The 22,504-nt window shown below is 39.0% G+C and overlaps 1 protein-coding gene across 5 annotated transcripts in view; it reads left to right on the top strand.

The window, feature by feature from the left end:
* The window catches only part of DLC1 (DLC1 Rho GTPase activating protein), a 212,239-nt gene that overhangs the window by 159,288 nt on the left and 30,447 nt on the right, over positions 1-22,504 (top strand). Inside the window, exon 1 of one of the 5 annotated variants that reach the window (XM_041474479.1) lies at positions 14,899-15,000. The exons of the other annotated variants lie outside the window; for them this stretch is intronic. Within the exon in view, the coding sequence (XP_041330413.1) occupies positions 14,988-15,000 (13 nt within the window). The 5' untranslated portion in view covers positions 14,899-14,987. Of the gene's footprint in view, positions 1-14,898; positions 15,001-22,504 lie in introns of those variants that run through there. 5 annotated transcript variants of the gene reach the window in all.

Genomic DNA, 22,504 nt, shown 5'->3' with positions numbered 1-22,504 from the left:
ATGTGTGCTTTTTTCATTTAGCATTGTAGGCACCACCATGCAGGAATAGCACAGATAGACATGCGTGTTTTCATCACCTTTTGCCTTTAAGTTCCTAATGTACAATCAAACACAGAACTCCTTTTTCTAAGCTAAAATTTTAACTGTAAAAAAAAGAAATTTTGATTTTTTTAAAATTTTCTTTTCCCTAGGGAAGCTGTAAAATACTTAGGTGGGCAATAGCATTTAGGCTGCTAATGATCTCTAAGAAATTACTGTCAGTAATTATAAATTAATGTTTTTCTGTAACATATAATCAGCAATCAGAAACTGCTAGGAAAAACAGTGATGACATGAAATCAGTCACCATAATGTGTTTTGACAAGTCTCCTAATTAAGAAAATAATTACCCAAACCACTAAATATGCAGGGAAAAAAATATATCTTGCAAGTCTGGCAAAAGATGAGCGTGTTCCTTCTAATTTTCATTATTTTTGTCTATGAAATGGAAGAATCTTCTGCAATATCTGTAACAAACTAAACCTCCAAAGGGAGGTTATCCAAGATTGTTATTTCTAGTGCCAAAAGAAAACAGATAGTTGGCAGTCAAAGTACACCCGCCTATAAAGTACATTTTGGTCAAATGTAGGCAATTCCATTTTGACTCCAAGGCTCACATCCCATCCTTAGCTCATCACAGATGGGTGCCTCATCAGTCACAGCTGTCTGAAACACCCAGATATCTCAGGCCCAATGGGGAGTGAGGAGATTGCATTGTTGTTTGGTCAGTATGAGCTTGCTTTTTTTTGATATCTCTTTTCTACCTTCATATAACACTGACCTGATTCCTAGCATTGTTCAGGATTTTCCCATTGTAAATCTCTAGTGGGAGATAATCCCTAACTTTCACTGTGGAGTCAATCACTAGGCAAGGGAGTCCACGTAGATTTGGAGTTTTATGTCACTCTTCTACCTCTTCCTTCTTCCTCTTCCCATGTGATTTTCTGTAGAAGTCATTCCTCACATTCTTCACACATTCTTCTTGGCATAAAAAATAAAAATCAAAGTTGTATCAGGCTTGGTTAATCCTGTCCTTGAATTTTCTGAGCAATCAAGAATGAGCAAAATAGATGTCAGTGTCATCTAATAAAATAGAATTCAGTATTAACTTGGAGCTGCATCTCTTCCAACTGCAGATGCTATCAGTCATCCATAACTGCCTTTAGCATGTTTCTGAAGATCTTTCACATGCACAGATGTGATGTTTCATCAGGTCTGGCTCTTCTTGTTTCCTCCTGGCAGCACTCAGCCATAAATGCACACAGCAGCCCTCTCACGTGAAGTGTCTCTCTGATATCCCATTCTGGGCATCTTTATATGTCAGTAGGGAAAAAACACAGCCACAAAAAACAAAATAGAAGAAAGTAACAAACTGGAAGGAAATTAAAACCTGTAACATCAAACAAACAAAAGAAACCAACCTGGGATCAAATCCTAATCAGGAAAAAATAAAGCCAGCTGTGGCAAGGTTCTCCATAAGAGTACAAAAAGATTCCCATCTATCAGCTTGCCATTAAGCAGAACTCAGTCCTGGAGGAGTTTAGAAATGGAAAATTATTGGGCAAAGAAAAGCTATTTATAAGAAGATGAAGTTTTTGTGCCCAAATGTTAAGTAAAAACTTTCCACCTAAGGCAAGTATTGGCGGTGTGTTGAACACATGCAAGACTCAGGAAATGGGATGCACGTTCCTCTGATATGGATGGCCTCTGGCAGTGCTGTGGATATCCTGCTTGTTTTTGTTGAGAGGGTTATAGCAGTACACACATATTTTCTACACATTTTCCTGCTGGTTTTGTAGAGGGCAAGAAGACAGTTATAATCACAGTTTGTCATTTGGCTGACTTCCATTTTAGGTATTTTCATATTGGCTATATATAAAGGTGCTGACAAGTTACAAATTTGCACAATTTAAAGACTGAGAGGGCCTACTATGTTGTCATTTCCATTCCACCTGAAATGCAGGACCATATCTTGAACAAAAACTGGACCTAACAAAACCTCTTACTGAGGCTCAAAATAGTTCTTTTGTTTTTCTTCAATATTCACGCATCTCTGCCTCGCTGATTATCTTCCAAAAGCAGAAGTTCCAAATTTACTTCTGAGAAGACTTTTCCTGACTCACCAAAAGCAGAAGATGCAGGAAATTGTATAAGAAATGTCCATGTGTCTGTCACCATGTTTTCCAGGCTGGAAAATGAGAAGAAATTTTGAGAAAATTTAGTTGTTTCTCTGAAGAGTTTTTTCTCAGTCTCATCCATGAAAATGATACTCTAAATAGCTTTGTATATGGGTTTTGCAGTTAATGTTACAAAGGAGTACTTTGACATTTTTATGGTCTGTTTTAATTAAATGAAGCAAAATCTGCTCTTCTGAGTGATTCATTTATCCTATCAACCTTTCTATTTTTGTAAGATTAAATCAGGAAGTTCGCATTAAGCTTCCTTTCCTGGAATTCCAGTTGAACGTTATTACCCTTTGTTTAGACGGTATCACTTACTCAGCTGATAAGAGTAGACTATTCCACTGGAGAGACAGAGATTCAGCAATTTAGATCCCTTAAAGAGCATTCTGTATTTTACAGTAAATGACTGTACTACATGTTTCAGGAAGCTACTGAAAATTATAGCATTTTTAAATCTGGAGACATGAAACTGTATACTAATGCAATGATATGCCTCAGGAAAGCACACATAATATTTTTTGTCCTTGACATCAGGAGGGATGTTACAGCTTTGCATCATTTAGTTCTCATTGCAATCCCACAGTTTGATTATGAACTCCAGGACAATACAAAAGAACACTGGTGAAATACTAGATTCTAAGGGGATAAAAATTTGTATTAAGACACACATAAATTCTGAAGTAATTTTTCATGGTTTAAACTTTGAAGTTGTCATTTGAAATCTTAAAATCAAGGTGCATTCCTAAAGGAGGCATTTTAAAATGCTGGAGATTCAACTTGAAGCAAGAAACCTAAGCAAGACTTGTGGTTCAGGTTGCTACAATGATCTTTAAAATCTATGATCAGTGATGTAAAAATATATACACACTGTAATTCTGGACTGTTTTATAATTTTAATACACACTGTTTTCTGAAATTATGCTGCCTACGTTCTTTGACTATTACGTTTGTTTTACTCTGTAGTATCATGAATTCTGGTATTTATGTGAAAACTGCCTAGATTTACAATGTGTTTAAGTATTCTTATTAATTTTTCTTAGTTTTTTGTGGAGATGTTTTTTGGTTTGGTGGTTTTGGAGTTCATTGGTTTTGTTTGTTTGTTTGTGTTGCTTTGGGTTTACATTGGAGTTTTTTTGCCTAGAACAAAGTCTAGCTTTGCAAACAAAGAAAAACACATTTGTTCTTAAACTAACACCTGAATTTCTTGTGCACCACAAGCAGATGACAATTCAGTTATGCTTCTAATTTAGTCTAGCTGAATCCCAAATTCTTATTTCCTAGTATTTCCTTTGCTGCCTGGATCCAATTTGCCTTTCAGCATGAATTAGAATAAAAGGCTGCATCTCTCCACAGCCTGACATATTTACTGATACTCATAAATGAGAGCACTAATCTATACCCCTAATGCAGAGTACAGATTTTCCAAAACATCTAAACTAGAGGCAAGCACAGTGTGATAAGTATTTATAAATTGTTAGAAATTATATATATATATATATATATATATATATATACATATTTATGCAATAGACACAGACAGAAAATAGATCTTTATATCTTTTTTATGTATTTTATGTTCTCACATTTATAAAATATGAAGTAAAATTAAATCTGAAGGAAAAAAATACTTTTCATCTTCCCCAAATCGGTCACTATCTAGTCCCCTTGCATATTAGGAAAAATCTCCATAAATAAAAGCAAATAATAAAAACTTATTAAATGGGGTTGTTTGCTTAGGTCAAATAATTCATATTCATATTAACTAAGAGGCTAAGCCTGAAAGGGTTCATAAAATAACTTAGTGTCTAACCCTAATTATTGCAAACAAAGATCAAAAGAAAAGCTTATCAGAAGTGGAGACAGTTTATTTCCATCTTGGAACAAAGGACAAAAGACACAGTGTCTTGTCCTTCCTTTGAGGTTTCTCTGTCAGCTCCTTTCCACTCCCTTTCCTGATAGGTTGAAATATCTTGATGGTTGTTCTGTTGATTAAAACACAATAATCAATTCTGGGGAACATGTCAGCTACTTATTTTTATAACAGGAACAATGGAAATAGCATCACATTGTTAATAGAGGTAAAAGTGATTAAAAATACCCTTTTGAGTTTTCCTTTCTAGTTCCTATTGTCACAATGCACTGGAATTGATCCAGAACAAACTATGACTGTAGACACACACATTTTTACAGGAATCAGAGAACTTCAATTCATCTTTAGTCTATGAAGGAATGCTTGTTTTTTAAAGCTGCTGCTGTATGAACCAAGAATAACTAGTTTGCTTTTTTAATGTATATATTTATTTTTTCAGATTATTATTTCAAATCTATAGCAAAGAAGAGGCATTTGTCTCTAAATTAGTCTTAGAGAGCATATTTATTTCTTTACAGTATATGCACACACAGTTGTAGCATGTTGACCGCCAGCCCTTTTTCCTCCTCACCAAAAATTCAATTAAGGCAAACTCAGGGCAACACTCTGTGTCAAACTGCTACAAAGAAAACTGACTAAGAGCCTTTATTTTCCAAAACTGCAAATTGCAGAGCTGCATTCTGTGGCATCACATGGAGCTTGCATAGTACCATGTACTCAAAATGATACTTAGTAATTAAGTACAGAATGAAAAGGACATCATGCCCATCAATAGCATCTTCAAAAGATATATTAAACTCGCGCATAAACTTCATAATATTTGCCTGGCTTAAAAAGTTAGCATAAATTTCCCCAAAATTTTAAACAGGCACAGAAAATTTTGTTCCCTGTCCACCAGAGAAATGCTACTGAGCACACCAATGTAAATACACCTACTCTGTTTTTATTTGCTTATTAAAAAAATAAATCCATGTGTTGAAATTGAGGATATCATATCCTGAATAAGCTTCTTGATATAAAGATGGCTAAGAAAAAGATCATTCAAATAGGTGAACTCAATTTCAGAGTTACAAAGATCAGATAAGCAGTGCTTGATGCACTCCGTTGAGACAAACCACTCATTCAGTGCCAAGTATTATTAAAAATTCATTTTCTTAGCTGACACATGGACTTTTCATGCAGAGAGACCATTATGAAAAGCCTTGCTGTTCTGATAATCTGTACTTCGATTTCTGGCATTATCAGTCAGATCAGAAATAGTGGGTACAAGTGGCCAGAGGATAAAGCATCAGCTTTTCATTCTTGAGGAGATATGCTTAATGGAATGAGTTTAAGAGTTTCAGATGAAGTGTGGCTGAGAACATAGAAATAGTTTGTTAAAGATCCTGGAAATCCATCACCAAAAAACTAAGCACATGATCGTGCAAGCATTTATGCACTCCAATTTCAATATACCCTTCAAACCAAATAGAATTGCATCCATGAATTTGTATGAATGATGTTTAAATTCCTTTCCATTCTGCAATAAACAAAGTCCTTTCTAACCAAGGAAGGAGATCTCATAAGCAGACAAATACTATTGCATGTGAAACAGAGCAACCCATCACAATTGGCTGGGCTTTTCATAATGCTCTGCAATATATTATGGAGAAGCTATAAAGTGTTAGGTAGCTCTCATACTGGTTTAGGCTGTACTCAGTGTACTCTGATGATGTTTGTCCTAACATAACTACTTACTATATAAAGCAATTCTAACACAAATTCATCAGGATACTTAAAGGCCATTCTCCTTCCTCCTTCATTTAGTACATTTGTTCATATCCAAGGGTTCTGAGCACTGGATATCAACTGGCTCCATGGAAGCAGGAAATCAATTGCTAGATTTGTGTTACTACTATTGCAGATATGGTTTACTTGGTCACAATTCAGTCAGTCTGGCAGTGATCTCAGTGAGCTCTTCTCTGGAAGTCTCTCAGTCTTCCAATATTTTGAGAGACATTTACATTTTGAATTCTACATTCTCACTTCCTTCTAGGGAATCTAGAAATTCACCTCTCAATTCCTCCTTTTGGTCTGCATGCTTTTCCCTCATTGGGGATCACTATCCAACAGCCCTGGATCTAATATTTTGCCTGCTCATTACCTAGGTTGGCCTAAAGAAGAGAAGACAAGGAAAATATCTAAGGAAGGCACTTCTGCCCCTTGCAACTGCTGTTAGTAGAAGCTATCTATAAAAGGGAAACAAAGACAATGGAAATGGAAAGGAAATGGAAAAAAGGAAATCGAAAGGAATTTCCGAAAGGAATTTCCAAAAGGAAATGGAAAAAAAGAGGTGCAGAAGCTCTTAGGCAGTAGGTGAACTAAATATCCAGCATGTGTTCTACAGACATGAAGATGAGAAATTCTAAGGCAATGCAGGAAGTTATTTTGCCCTTTCTAAACAGATGGAGCACCCAAGAATCCTAGGTTACCTAAAAGATTACCTTGGTGGGCAGTAACTCATCACCTCAGAAGCAAATCTAAGGATGAACTGCCCCTCTTTTCATTCTGTATGCTATCCAGGAAGTTTCCCTTATGAAAAATCTCATCATGAAGTCAGCTAACTTTGTGAAGTACAACAGAAATAGCAAAGGAGATAAGCTACTGAGCATTTCAGATATCTGTCTAACATAAAGGTGAACACCAGTTTTAGGATTTGGTTCATTTTTTGTGTATTTGCAATCACATAATCTTCTTGTCTTTGATATAAAACCACATTCAAAACAGTAAATGATTTTGGGATATCAGGCTCATATAAGGCTCATAATTTTTTGACAAGTGGGATTCTTGCACTCTAGGCCAGTTGACATGTGGCTTTTATTTCCAAATATTTTCCAAAGACATTGTTCATTGATCAGCTCAGAAATTCCATATTCTAACCTGTTACCATCTAAATTTTCAGGATATTTTTAAATTATTTTTCTGTTAATGGAAGCACTGGTTTACATTAAGGAGCTAAGAGGCAACCTTAGTTTCTTAGATCTTAGATTATTAAGTTTGTAAGGTCAACATGACATGAACGACAGATTGCAAAAATATACTGATAAATCAGACGGAAAGTTCTGGCTATACACCTTTTGAGTCATTGTTTATACTTCCTGACTAAAAATCAAAGGCCAGGAGCAGTGTTAATCTTGAGATCTGTGGTTAGAAAAATAAAGATTCCTCAGCAAAGAAAATTGAGAATATTTCTGTACTCCAGTGCTGCTCATGAGAAATACAATTCTACTGAGTGATGTAAAGGCTCTTGTTTCAAAGGAGGGAAAGTTCTGGTTTGAGCATGAAAGGTTCAGGATGTCCTATCACTGTTAATCACTTGCACCATTGATCCTAGCACAGTTATGTCCCTGGCTTCCTTGAACTCTCTGAAGCTGTGATCAAACCAAAAGCAGGTTAGCTCAATGAATTTTTTCCCTCATATTACTTTTCTCAAAATGGATCCTTATCATTTTCAAGTAGTAGACCAGAAATCATCCAAACCCTTGTTAATGCATCCTATAAATAAAGTCGTTCATAGTTTTAACTTCATTTTCCATGAAGAAATAATCAGGTTCTATATCTACTTCAGGCTTATTATTTTCTACCACCCATCACATGTATTAATGAATTTTCAGTAAAATCAACTAAATCCAAAGACCCAGAAAATCCAATGGCAAAAAACATTTTTAAAACATCAGAGTATTTGTTCCATGTATATAACTTTTCAGATGCCCACAGAGGGCGTCATATTACTGGTGCAGCTGGCCACTTGGTGGTCATGGAAAACGAAAGGGGTTCTTCAGAACACATTTGCTGCTATACTAAAGGTGTCATACAGAAATGTGAAACATTTGTTTTAGAATGAAGTAAGATAAACTTTGCCTGTTATCAATTTCTTGTGTCTAACAGTAATTCAGTAATTCTGGTAGATGCATAGCTCTTGCAAATTACTGAGCAACCACGGGCTTTAAAAAAGACAAGCTACAACAGGAAAGAATCTGTTTCATAGTATGTCTGCTTTAAAATAATAGAAAGCAAATATAGGGATTACTTTGTTTCTCTAGTGACAGAACTGTTGCAAAATTTAATATAACAGCATGGCAACCTCAGTTTATCAGGTGTACTGGGCAAAGAGATTTAGGTCAAAGTGATTCTCCAATCACTGCTATCTGTATTTACATTTTGAAGTTGAATTAAAAAAGAAAAGAAAGACATTTCAGAATATGACAGAACCCTGATTTTTTTTTTTTTACTTTAACAAAAATAATGCTTTTTCATCTATTCCTAGTCATAAGAAATAGGAGTTTGGGGTTTTTAATTTAGAAAGTAGGTATTAAAAAACTGCTCTGGGCTAAGATTAGATATAAGAGATTTACCTCTCTCAAGAATTAACTAATTTACCATATGTCTTTGTAAATTGATATGAAGACAAAGTAAAACCTCAAAAACAAGGAGAGTAAAAAAGGTAGCTCTTCATAATGTGACAGTGGTGAAATATGAACGCATACTAATCACTTTCCATGTTTCTTTTTCTTGTGGTCATGTTTTTAAAACACGAAAGCTCCTATTAATGTGTCAGTCACCTCTGTGCATTGTATCATGTTCACAAATAACATCATGCAATACTTTCACTCTCAAACCTACCGGCATAAAAAGAGAAATGTCGCAAGAAGGAGGAGGAAGCATTTTTCAGCTAAACTGACCATCCATTTAGAATTCATAACCCTAAATTTTAAGGTGATGAATGAGCACCCCAACAATTCTGTAACTCCTCCTAATCCTCGTCAGGTCTTGAATCTGTTGACGAAGTCCAAACAGCCACTTCTTTCTGCCTGATCCCCTCCCCTTGCTATTGCTGGCTCTCATTCAAGTCAGGATCACATTTATCTGAGCAATATACACCTAATAAATCTTCTTCAACTCAGTTTGTTCTTGCTGGCGAGACAGCTAGCTTCCCCCTCCACTTCTCTTGTCTTTCCTCAGACATCATTATGGGTGTTGACACTCTAGCAAGTTACTTAAGGTGCTCTTAAATAACTGTCTGCATGTACACATCTCCCAGTAAAAGGCAAGGTAATTGCTGCTATAAGCCAGGTTTCAGTTACAAGAAGCAAGAGCATGGGCATGGACAACAAAAGAAGCAGCCAAACTAGCAATCTGCAAGAGAACATTTATTAGACATAAATAAAAAAAATTTCATAAAGTACTTACAGTATTTCTCAAACACTTTGCAAAAAAGTCATGTACTATTCCCCCTAATTTATCTGAGGAAAAATGAAATCTGAGAAGGGGAATAGATAGACCAATGCTGCCTGATAAGCTACAAACCACCCCAAAACCTTTATTTCCTTTCCCTTTACTCCTTTTAACTCTAGTTGGGTGCTGCATGGCTGACACAGTCCCAGGGTCTTATGCTGAAAAGTCTAGCATCCCATGTCTAAAATAACAACATAGCTGCTTCATAAACCAATTTGTGATCACTGTTTTGACATGTTCAAGGCATCAGTCTTTCAGTTTTCATCTACTTTAATGGGCAACTTACATCTTACATCTTGTTTAACAAAAGGTTACTGTTGTCTCTCTGTAAAAGCTGACCTTTTTTCTTCATCTGACTGGAGGTCATGTGTGAACAGAGAATGAGGTTTACAGAAAAGCATCTTAACATTAGAATGCCTTGGAAACGGGTGGTTTTAAAGGTGGAAGGTAAAATCTACTTGCTTTAAAAATGAAGAGTGAAGAGCAGGTTGATTCAGTAATGCTATAGCTGCTGTCACAAGAACACAGAGTGAAAACAAGAGCATTGTTCTGAAAAAAAATATTAATTTGCCAAGTAACAAAATGATGAGCTTTATTTCCTGCCACCATTTTACACCATCATCAAGTTGCTCATCTTTTGATCATTATGTAGTACATATTTTGAGTAAAAGCATCCTTTGTGCTATCTTCCTCTCACACTTGATTGCACACTGTGATTTGTAAGCACAGAGGAAGAGAACTGGGGTGAGACTCGGGAACCAATGTCGCCTTTTAAATGACCCACAAAGAAAGGAGAGAGGTCAGAGATGACTTCTGGTGCCACTCTGCTGCCACACAGCCACCAAGGCAATTACACCTAGGGATGGTGCCTTGGCCAAGACAGACCTTCATTACAGTTTTCTCTAATGCAGTGTAACAGTCCGTCCCCCTTAACTTGCATATCCATTAGGTGTCACTTACACAACCATTTTTACCACATACATGCAGAGGTTTTTATCCTGATAATTTCAGGTTAAGATTCCTTTTTGTGAAGCAGCGATCAATCATGGAGGCTGTTTTTATCAGTAATAGTACAGTTATTCTGAATTTTTTCTAAATATAAGGAAGAAGGACTTCTATGTGTCACAAGCCATACACTTACTCAGGATCATCTCTGAGCTCTCATCACAGGTTGGAATATGCTTCTCTAAACACTTCTTCTAGATAAGGTTCTGTTTACCTACTTTCCCTAATTTCTTGAACATTAAATTCAGTTCGTTATTTTTGCAAAGGTGAATCACCTTTTTAAGGTAAAAATATAGCTTTTAATTGAAGGGAAGGCTGACCCATTAACAGCAGAAAATTATGCAGTCTTTAAAAATAAACCTTCACCTATGACAGCATCTTAACCACCATATGGGAAAGATACCCTACATCTCCACCAATTTCCAATAAATATAAACCAATGGTATTCCATGTAAGCGAAAGAGCTTATACCCTCTGAATACTGATTTTCTCTCCTATTTTATTTTTCCATATTTATATTTTATCATATTGTATCTTTGTAAATTTAATTATAATTTTGTTTCTTATTCTCTTGTGCCTTTAGAGAATAGAGTCTTTCTTAAATACACTGTGAATTTGGTTATTTCATTTCCAGCTTGAACTGTCGAACACATAGTGTTTGATGGCATTCAAAAGTAGGCAAAAGCACAGAGCTCTTACCTCTTGTTTTAAAGTAGCTGCTTATATGGATCATAAAGAATAAGGCAAGGTTCATTTTCTTTATTGTTTTTTGTTGATTAAAAAAAGGGGGGAAAACACCCAACTGAATTTTGCCTGGGATCAGCTACAGGAGTCTAATATATGAAACAAGCTGGTAACATGTTCATAGTGTTCATCTTTATAGGAAGATTTCTAGAGCAGAGATAAATTACATGCTATAGAGCAGCACCTCTCTTTGTATAATATAGTGAATTTACTACATACTTTGTGAAAAAAGTATTTTTGGTACATGCCTTCTTTCATTTTGTGATTCTCAAGTAGTGAAACCATGTCTTTCCTTCTCTGGAAGCAAGGCACTGTTAGTGTCACTTATCTCTGCAAAGTGATAGTGCAAACACTCTTTGTCAAGAGGCCTGAACAATTACAGACTTCTTAAAGTAATTACTTTCAGTAGAGTCAAGTGCTAGAAAATTCAGACTTAATTATTTCACCGACAGTGGTTGGAACATGCAAGTGCTTTGGACTGTGGAAATGCTACATACAGATACACCCCAACTGAGAAGGAATCCAAGCCCAGAACCAGAGGCTTGGAAACTCAGTTTGAAACTGCTCCATAATCTATCATGCTGTTGCTAAGAGGATATTAATACTAGCATTTAGAATTGCAGTCATGTGTCTGACAATCCTGTGTTTGTACCAGCAGGTCAGTTGACCAATTGTGAATTGGAACTTCTCTGTGTACTGCACTATTTAGAAGAAAAAGGATGACAGGGGTACAGTTAACCATTAAGGCATTTGGGCCTGGGAGGGAAAGCAGAGGACAATCAAGTCCTTATTATTAGATGCCTTCCTGCAAATCACTCCCTTATGCAGTTACAACAGAAGGAGAATTCACCTTTTAAACTGAGTAATTGTGCCTGTCGGGCAACCCTTTACAATTACTTTACCATCCAGCAAGAGCTCATTGATTGCATTAAGGATAACAGTACTCCACAGAAACAATCCTCTTAGGCAGGCTACTTCCAAAATCCTGTGTCTGTCAGGCAGCTGCCTGCTCTTTGAATAGCCAAAGAGATAAAGAAATAAAAATATTAAAGGCCAAAGCTCTCCTGATTTCACAATACTCTTTAAAGCCGGATGAGTGATTAGGGTGTTTGTAGCCTGTTAAACACCCATGCCTCAGGTGGAATGCTCCTCTGAGCACGTTTTACAGCGAATGTGAGACTGGTGCCTTGCTTCAGCTTCAAAAATACGCCTGCTTAAGCAGCCCTATAGAATTCCAAGTTAAAATGCAAGCCCCAGTGACTGTGTGTCTTCAGCAGTTGATAACAAACTACAATCAAAGCCTTTCTCTTTTAGATTACCAGCAAGGATCTAATCCAGGTCAGTGATAATCCTCCAGCATCTATTTAGCAATGATCCCAACAGACAGACTGATCCATCACAGAAGTCACTGTTTCTGACATGGCTGCAGAGACTGAATGAGGATGGAGATTCCTCCTTTACTGTGGAAGCTAATTAGATTTGCAAGTAGAACAGGAGTGCTGAACTAAAGCACAAGCATAGAGTTTCATTGTCAGCATCATCATGAAATAGCATTCATTTGCTATTTAACAGGATGGTGGAAGGGAGAATAACCCTTGATTTAATTACTGAGAGTTTCCCATCTTGTGTCTGGGACACATTTATCAAGTATTCACTGATCCTGCCACTCACCCCTCTCAGAATCCTCAAATGAAACTCTGACTTCAAATTCTTGATTTGAGCTATCTCACAACCCTTTCAATTTGGATTTTACTTCACTATTGTACAGGTCTCTCATTTTTAGATTTTTTTTTTTTGAGTTCCCTTTCACAATGCCAAGTTGTTCCAACCTTTCCCATTTTTTCTATGAAGTCCATTCTGTCCTCCTTCAAAAGCTTCCTGTGGGTCCTATACAAAAGCTTCCTATACAAAATGAAGGCTTGGTCCAGGAAGCAGCCTAGGCAGTCTGTGTTTACAGGAACAAACCCTGATTTTTACAGAGGGTATTAACTTGACACTTGGTGGTCTCCTGGTTCCAGCATTATTATTGTGATAGAAATGCCTTTGGGCCATGTTTCCCTACATGCTTGGTAATTTTTTTTCTTGGTAATTTTTTTTTTTTAATTTCCCCCCCCCTCCCTTCCTTTTGAGGATATTTATTGGAGAAATTTCTTCTTTTTTTTTTCTTCCTTTTTTTTTTTTCTTTTTCCTGGAATTCAGACTGAGAATCACACACAATATGCAACCAGTATATTTCATCTCGTCAGGACTACTCTGACACTTACTAGTCTACCAACTGCATAAAATGAAAGACAATACATACAGAAAGCCAATTAGATTGGGATTACTTCAGCTGTTCAACAGCTGGGGCACAGCATCTATCTGTGCTCCCCACGCTAGAGTTAGGAATTAACATTTTACGTGCCTGACCTATCTAATAAACATATATCCTGACCTTACAAGAAACATTCAAAAATGAAGGTAAATGTGGCTATGCCAAAAACTTCATGAGCCAGGTTAGATATGAAGAAGTAATTGATTAAGCAGGTAACATATGTAAAGTTAAGCTTGAAGATATAGTGCATTTCCATCCTCTTCTGGGCTATTAAAGTAAATTAATGATCTAGAGCTGTGTAGGGGTTTCCAGAAACAACACTATAATGGCCAATTGGCCACAGTTTGCAGCCTCTAGAAGGGGGAGATGTTTATTCTCCAGGAAACTGCCAGCTCAAGCATCTCTCTATGTATACTTTATATCTGTATTCATAGTGCAGAAATTACAACTGAACATTAAAATAACACCAGTGAGTACAAAATGTGATGTTGGTTTGGAAAAAAAAATGAATCAATCATAATCTTTGACAGGGTCCAGATATTTTCAAATTTTCATAATACTTTTTTCCATGCTCATAGTTTGGCAGCTGCTCAAAAGCACCTGGTTTGTGTGTTTTACAGTCCTGAATGTGTCAACCAAGCAACAAGCATTCAAAAAATTTTTGCAAAATACAAAGGGGGAATGAGTGGAGAAGGCAGCAACTGCCAGACACAGAGCTATGAAGCCAGGCTTACTTCACTATCTCCAAGACTTGCCTATCACTGTTCTGTGGTCCCCACAGGAAAAATGCTTGTTTTCCATCCAGGTTCAAACTGAGACTTTGATGGTGCTCAAGAATTCTAAAATATCACAGCACTCTTCAGCACACTGTCTGGAGAGGGAGGGACTGGCATGCCCTGGTCACCCTGCATGGCTCGCTTCTGGCTGAAGGCTCAGCATCCACCATGCCTTGAGCTGCTCAGGCCATTCCAAACCTCTCCAGTCTGTAACACCAATGAGCCATGATGCCTATTCAGTCAACTCTCTTCTCTGTGTTTTCCTGGAAAAAATATTGAGAGCTTTGCTGATTGCTTTTTATAAACCTGGCCACGGCAAGAGCTGACAGCCATTAAAAACCAAAGGAACAAAAGGCACAGAAGCCTTTATGTCGCCTTTGAGCGCATTACCTCTGGTTTGTGTCATTCCCTTGGACTCCCAGACGTGCAGTGGAGGGACAGGGGAGAGGGGTGTGCATGTGCGTGTGCATGTTCGTGTGCATGTGCGTGTGCAGGGGTGCGTGTGCGGTGTGTCCCCGTGTGTCAGCGCGTTCTCTCGCGTTCCGGGGCAGTGACCAGGCACTGCTGCCGCGTGCCCGCGCTCGGGGGTCTCTCCGGGGGCGCGGAGCGGGCCCGGGGGCGGGCCGGGGGCGGGGGCGGCGGCGGGGCCGGGCGGGCGCTGCGCTGCTCCGCGCCCGGTGTCACTCGCGAGCCGCCGCCGCCGCGCAGGCAGGCGGGCAGGCAGGGACGCAGCCAGCCGGCCCCGCAGGCAGTCCCGCGGAGCCACCGCGGCCGCAGAGACCATGATCCTCACACGTAAGCTCGGGGGTCCCCTCCCGGCTCGTTTTGGGGGTGGCGGCTCTGAGCCGGGGGGCGCAGCTCCGCGCATCGCGGCCGGCGGTGCCGGAAAGTGCCGCGGGGCAGCGCGTGGGGCAGAGGGGGCCGGGATCCCGCTCGTGTTATCCCGCAGTACCCGCGGGGGCAGCGCTGGCGGGGGAGCGGCTGCCCCGTCCCGCGGCTCTTGGCCCCGCCGTCCGTCCGTGTGCGCGGGTGAGAAGCGTCGTCGGGGCGGCGGCAGCCCCAGGTGAGACGGGAGCGCTGCGGGAGCCCGGGATTGCTTCTGTGTCTGGGAAGCGCCCGCGGGGGCTGTGCTCGGAAGCGCTAATGAAAGGGTTAACAGCGCAGGAGCTGAGGCGCGGGGGTACCGCGGGCGCGGAGCGCCGCTCGGGATGCGGCCGCTCCCTGGAGATCACCGTGGCGCATCTTTCTTTTTCCGTGGTTTGGTTTTGGTTGGGGTTTTTTTGTGTGTGTGGTTTGTTTGGTTTTTTTGGGGTTTTTTGTTTTTTTTTTTTTTTTTTTTTTTTTCCCCCCCCCCCCCCCATAATTTTCGTCTCTCTCTGTTTTGGGTGGCTTTTTTTTTTTTTTTTCCTTTCTTTTTTCGGGAGTCCTTGCGAGACGGTAACCGTCGAGTTCCTTTTGAAGTTTTCCGTAATTAGCCCGATGGCCTCCAGGAGCCCGGTGGCTCCCCCCGTGCGGCGGTGGCCAGCCCTGATGTCACCCCCGGCGGCTTTGATCCCGGTGGAGGAGCAGCACCTCCTGCCAGACGGGCTCACCCCTACCCCCCTCTTCCTTTTTCCCTTCCCGAGGAAAACAGAAAGCCGATGCCGTTTTCCAGTCGGTCAGTTTTACGTTCCGTGCCACCCTCCCTTTCTTTGCAAACCACAGCAATGACTTAGTTCCACCCAAACTGTGAAGTTGTTGAGCAGTATGTTGAAATTAACCTAATGAGCTCTGTTGCCAGTCAAGGCACTTATTATTGGTACAGCAGGTTTCTTTCGGGTTTTTTGTCCCCTCATATTCTCTTTGGGAAAATTTGAAGAAATAACTACATTTAAACAATGTATTTGGCTAAGTCAGAAGGTTCTGCCTGATGTGTCATAGTACTTAACACACCTGATTTGAAAGACTGAGGAATGCAATTTTATCTTAGCCATCAATTATTTTTTTTTTTCAGGAGTAAGTGTGATCTGTTTGAATTGCCCTGCCCTGATCAAGAAATTCCTGACAGCAGTTCAGTAACTATTCTCTGAGTCAGGTTGTGTTTTAAGGCTATTTGTAGTGAACTTAAGGAAGATAATAGGCAGATTTCTTATGAGCCTCTGAGTATGAATCTGTCAGCAGCTCAGTGCCAGACTGATTCAGCATCTGTCTGGCAAGCAGGCCATTGCTGGCTGACAGCACATGGAGCTGGTATTAGGTGTGTCTGTTGATTCCACAGCTGTAGCCTGCTATCATGTATCTATCAGGCATTATTGCTGCTGTCTTCTAGGCATCCTGCTCTGCATCTCCAGTAGAAGCAACAAAAACAAAAAGGCTGAGATGGCCAGGAAGTCGGATGGATGTCCCTCAGATTAATGGGTTTGGGTTACTACTTCAGTTTGCTGATGGGATCATAATTAGGACTGAGATTCTTTGATTATGGAATACAGTATATGTAAGAGAAGATGTAGATATTGTTTTGACAAGATTCTTTTCACCTACGAGTTCATAGCAATCAGAGCATTTGGAGCTATGAGGCCTCTAGGACTTTTTGATCCCATCTTCTTTTAAAATGCTTGGGTTGTTAATTGATACTTTTTTGATCAAAAGGAAGTGCTGTTACATTGTTTTAAACACCATAAGGCTTACACTTCCTACATGTCATAAAATGTTATTTCTAAGTGGTGGTTAACAGCAACATATGTGGTGGTTTTATTTGGCTTTATTTCTCAGTAGTGTGGATTCAGTCTAGGATTTTTAATTCTTGAGTTTGGGTCTTCCCAGCCACTTGTGCAGCTGCCCTTGCTGGGCCAGAGAGGGAGACTGATGCTGCTCATGGAAACTTACAAATGCCCAGTCTATTTTGCCTCTGGTGGGATGTAGAAAAAAGGTACTGTAGTTGTTCTCATTCACTGATGTTGAATGTTTATATTAAGATTCCTAGAAAAAGGAGATGAGGTGGCTTGGTTTTACTTTTCTGGTTCTTCTGATTCATTACATTGTAGGCAGTGGTTTGTTTGAGGCATGTGAATTTATGAGTTCTGCAAATATTTAGAGATGCAGTTTGCACTATAAAGTTGGTTTTTTTCCTAGGCAAAATACCACAGTATGTTATGTTTGGGCTTCTTGAGAGATTCAGACTTCTCTTCCAATTCTCCTCTGATGGGAGTTTTGCTACTGGCTTGAGCATAAACACAATGCACCCTTGGCTGGTTAAAAGGAGACAGAGGAAGAGAACTCATGTGCTTAACAGGATGGTCCTGTACAGTAAACAAGCACTTTTCATGCTTAACTATCCTTCCTAGCGACAGGAAGAAGGAAATGAGGCTATGCAAAAGGACCCTGACACATTTCAGACAATGCCAGACCCACCCTAGCATTCATACAGTATAGCCACAAGACTTGGGGAAATAAAAATAACTTCAGATGTTTCCCCTTCCTTCCTGTGCATGTTATAGAAACACAGCAATCAAATGATACACAGTTCACAGAAGATTTGCTGGTTTGATCTCCACTAAATAAGGAGATGATGCCCTGTATAATTTATATTCTTTGCGTATCATATTGTTCTGCTTAGTAAGTTTGAATCTTGGTGTTTCAAGGTAAATTAATTACAAAATTTTATATTCTCTACAATAATGTAGTAAGTGTAGATACACAGTAATTGTGGTAATTTCAGCAATTTCAGGCATATTTCTTGCTTGTATCTAAGCAATCAGTAATTCTGCATGGTGCAGGGTGTCAGGATGTCTTGCATATTTTTTGATTTCCAAAGTTTTTTGCAAAGTTTTTTTTGTCTTTTTTTATTTTCTCATCTACTTTCTGTTCAAAGGAAAAAACAAATTCTGCCTTCAATGATGAGCAGTTCTCATGAAAGGGGCACAGGACTTGGCTGTGGACTGGAACTTCCTGGTTCTTTTTACTGGACACTTACTCAGCCATTCTTGCTGACAGTGCTACCCTATCCCACTCAGCACATCTTTGAAACCAGTAGATCTGCTGGTACAGTGTACCATTGGCAAAAGTGGCAGAACCAAAAGAGAGTTGAGAATGACTTAGTCAGGTGGCTCTAACTCACTGAGTTTCATATCTGAAAGTTACAGGTAATAAATACTATGGACCATTCTGAACTACTTTAGTCTGACAAGCATTTTTATTTCTTAGGATGAATATTCTTTCAAATATTGTCACGTATTTGTTTCCCTTGGGAAGGACTGTGGTAGGTGAGACAGGATCAGAAAAAATTATCTGGTCTCTCCTTATAAAGACACAGCAGGATGGCTCACTTGTTTCTTGTGGGGCATTTTTTTAAAGTCTAAAGGGTTCAGAGTTCCATAGATCTGGGTTTATATATATATATTATAGTTGTCTAAATCTTTCTATTCAAATGCAGTAGTCTGTACTAAGAATGATTCCTGAGGAGATGCATGAAAGACATTTGCTGAAGCTAGTGGTGGACACAGTTTGACCTTCCCAGACCTGTTCTTATAGTTTACTGAAGTTTCAGGATTATCAACAACGCATGCCTCTCTGCCCTCCTCCCCCATCGCATTTTTGCATTTTGGGGATGTTCTCTCTGTGACCTTGTGGACCCATAGAATTGGATGTTCTGCTGGCCACCCTTCCCTCCGTTCTCCATGAGTTGTAAAAACAGATTTCCTGTGCACATAAGATACAAGAAACTTTCCAGTGTAAAGCTTCATGATCTGCTTTAACTTTCCTTCTTCTTGCATCCATACAAAATGTTGCCATTAGATCTTGAACTGAGAGAAGCATTTTCAAGTATGCAGTATCACAGACAATACTGTAACTGTCTCTAATATCTAAAACCAGGACATTCATAGTAATATTTGCTTTGTCAAAATCCATGTTTACATCTTTAATTCTGCATCAGGGAAGAAGGATTTGTCTGTGATGCAATTAGCTTTATGCTGGCCTGTTCACTGCCGCTGGTATTTTGTATCTAGTGTTGTATCATCCCCACAGGATGGTACAGTATAGTTTGGGACTGGATCATCGATGAGGTTGCCCATAAATGGGTATGATGTAAGGGTAGTCATTCTTCCCTGCAGTTCTTCCTACATGCATGGATAGTTTTGATGTTAAGGCTTAACAAGCTCAAAGAAGTAACTGTCTAGAAAATCTATTTTCTTTGGTAGGAACTATTGAGCCAGTTCAGATCAGTTCTCACAGCATTGCTATTTCCTAGATCAGAACAGGTAGCCCACATTTTGTGCCTTTTTTAGATGAAGTACCAGTCATGCTGGGCCTGCTCACCTTTTCCTCCCTCTGGAGCTGAATGAGCCTTTGAGCTGAGCTTTGCACACCACAGGCTTGCAGACATGCGGCAATTGGTGCATTAGTGCTGGGCTTGGGACTAGCAACAGTTAATGTTTGCCCTTCAGTATGCTCTCAAAGGTCATGCTGACCAAGTATTTTCTGAGAGAAGAGAAGGTTAAAGTCATCTTCTATTTCCCACTCTTTGGAGGAGGATTTGGTTCTCACTCTGGAATCTGTCAACATGACCTCCATCAGAGGATTTGACTAACTGCTTTCTCTGCCCCAAATAATCCTCCTCCAAGACCACCCTGTGTTAAGCAGGCCAGATAAATAACCCACGTGCCCAATTATTTCTTGAGGGTTTTTTAAGTCACTTGACATCTTGTTCCTCTTCATCTGTGAATCTTCTTAAAAACAAGATGGGAGAAGACCATCTGACCTGTAAAAAGAGTTGTTATATGACAGGAAAACTACCACATCAAGATACAGCTATCTGATTAATCAAAGTTAGTTTTTATCTTCAGATAACATTGGTTTTTAAATTTCTTTCTGAATTCTCCTGTATATGCTCAAAATGCAAAAAAAAAAAAAAAAAAAACCAAACCTCCAAAACATCAACAAAACAAAACCCTATTTAGGAATAAATTGTTAACTTGCAGTGTAAACCAGGAGTTGTGATGATTCTTTTGTGTCCTAGAACAGGCTTTCCCAAAGAAGTTAGGAAGCAATGCAGCTAACCTTGGGCAGCTAGAAGCATATTTAATGGTGTGAAAATAAGCAGTGATTGCAATCTGTTGCAGAGTGTATAGGGAAAAGGCTTGACAGACACATGGGGAATATCCTTTATTTCAGTAGCCCTTTATTAGATCCCGAAATGATGTTGGTTTGGTGCTTTTTAGAGCTAATCAGTTGTGCTTGGTCCTCTTGACAGAGAGAAGCACCTCTTTGCCAGCCAGGGCATTCTCTGGAGGTGGTGGTTGTGCCCTCTCTGACCTCCTGCCGTTCGGGCACCGTCCTTTCTTGTGCTCTGATGAAAACTTGGGTTTCTCCCCATGCTCAAAATAGTGAAACTGACCCCATTTATTCCTGCAAAGGTTTTGTTGGGTTTTAGAGACCCACGGATCCACACTTGCTAGTTAAGTCCTCTGAAATTTATGGAGGCTCCCATTGATTTTAACAAGTGCTGGCTCAATCAACAAATGTTTTTTCTCTTTTTATGTTTTGAGCTGAAAAAGTTCTGAAGTGATTTTGATATGCTGAAGTCTGTGAAAAAGAGGTTCAAGTTAAATAATTAGATTTTGGTCCACAAAAGCAGTATTGTGCTTGCTGTGCTAGCAAGAGTAATTCTGAGCAATTAAAAGTACTATATTCTGTAATTTGGTATAGTTGGGAGGGAGGGAAAGTACATACAGCCAACATACACCTCTGTAAATATTTTGGAAAGCAGCCAGTTGTTTTGTTTTTTTTTTTTAATTTAATTTTAATTTTTTATTTTTATTTAGATTTCATCAATAAGGAAATAAACAAACTTAAATCCTATCAGTGGAAGTAAGCCATTTGCTTTTTTCAAAAGTTCTGCTGACCAAAAAAAAAGGGGGCGTTCAAGCTTCCTGCTTTTTTTTTCAGAGAAAACATCAATATATGATCTTAAACATCTGTTTCCTTACTTCTTCATCTGTTCCCACACAAATTCCAAACATACTCTGTTTCTTCTCCCAGTGTCCTGTGGTTTATACATAACATCAACTGCATAGTTACTGTCTTGCTTCAAGGCTCTGTAACTTGAAAAAGCCATGTTTAACCCAAAGCCAGCAGGAGACAACACAAAGACACTATTTTTTTAGTCATCATCATATAGTTGTGGAATATCTGAGTAACATTCATCATTGTTTCTAGGGGTTTTATGACTAGGAAGCAGTATATGTACTAAGTGTCATGTATGGTTTGCCTTAAGAATTTGTGAGTCCCCCTCTCCCCATCCCTCTGAAAGTTTATAATAAGAGGTATTTTCTTAAAATTCACATGCATCCATACTGGCTCAAATTGATTGCTGAGGCAGGCAGCAGTAAGTGGAGGTCACAGCATGTATCATTTGACTGTAGAAGGTGAATTGAAGCACAGTGAAATAGCACATCAAAAAAGGCAGCTGCAAATGCAAAATGTAACTTGCACTTTAAAGGTGAAAGGAGAAAAGTTACTCTCTTGGGAATGTTGTTAGCTTTCACTTCAAAACCAGCAAGCTCATAATCAGTTCAAAAGCTGTGCTTTATATTCTCTTGATCTCACTGGTTCTTCTAGAAATGCATCCTTCATGGACTGAATGTGTCAGACTGTTGTTATTCTAGAACAGTTGTATATGATTAGATTGTTTTCCTAGAAGTAGAAGAAATTCCAAGTGTGTTAGAAATTTGGCAAGAGCTTTTAATGATATTTTGAGAATGCTGTAGTTTTTAGTGGTTGAACGTTTATTGACAAACTTCCCAAGTTTGTGTTTGAGGGCATTATCCTCATAAAATGCTATTCTTCACTAGTTGTATTTTTGCTTTCTTTAGCCCTTGCTATGTACTGCTTTCTTAAAAGGTGTGGAGCACTAAGTTAATGATACTGCCTAAGGAATATTAAACTATATAAGTTTGAGAAAAAACAGACTTATGAGAAGGAATTTAATTATTTTCAAGCAACAGTCGCATATCTTCAAAGTGAAAACCATCTGAGGCCCTGGACACATAACAGGCTTACTCTTAGGAAGTCAGTCATACTGTCCCAACTTTAAAGGGCTGCAGGCGTATGACATTACACAGAGCTGATTTATCATTTTCAGTGCCTGGACTGCTCATTTGTAGACAGCTGCCACAGTGCAGTTATTTCCCCGGTTTGTCTCAGATTTCACATCTGTGTTCATGTATCTATACACTGAGTGGTTGGATAGTGTGATCAGGTCTAATGTTGGGACCACAATTCACATGTCAGGGATGCAATTCAAGCACTAGGAAAAATAATT

The sequence above is a fragment of the Pyrgilauda ruficollis genome, unplaced genomic scaffold, assembly GCF_017590135.1.
Source record: "Pyrgilauda ruficollis isolate IOZ18807 unplaced genomic scaffold, ASM1759013v1 scaffold1, whole genome shotgun sequence".
Lineage (NCBI taxonomy): Eukaryota > Metazoa > Chordata > Aves > Passeriformes > Passeridae > Pyrgilauda > Pyrgilauda ruficollis.
This window is presented reverse-complemented; position numbering and strand designations above follow the sequence as displayed.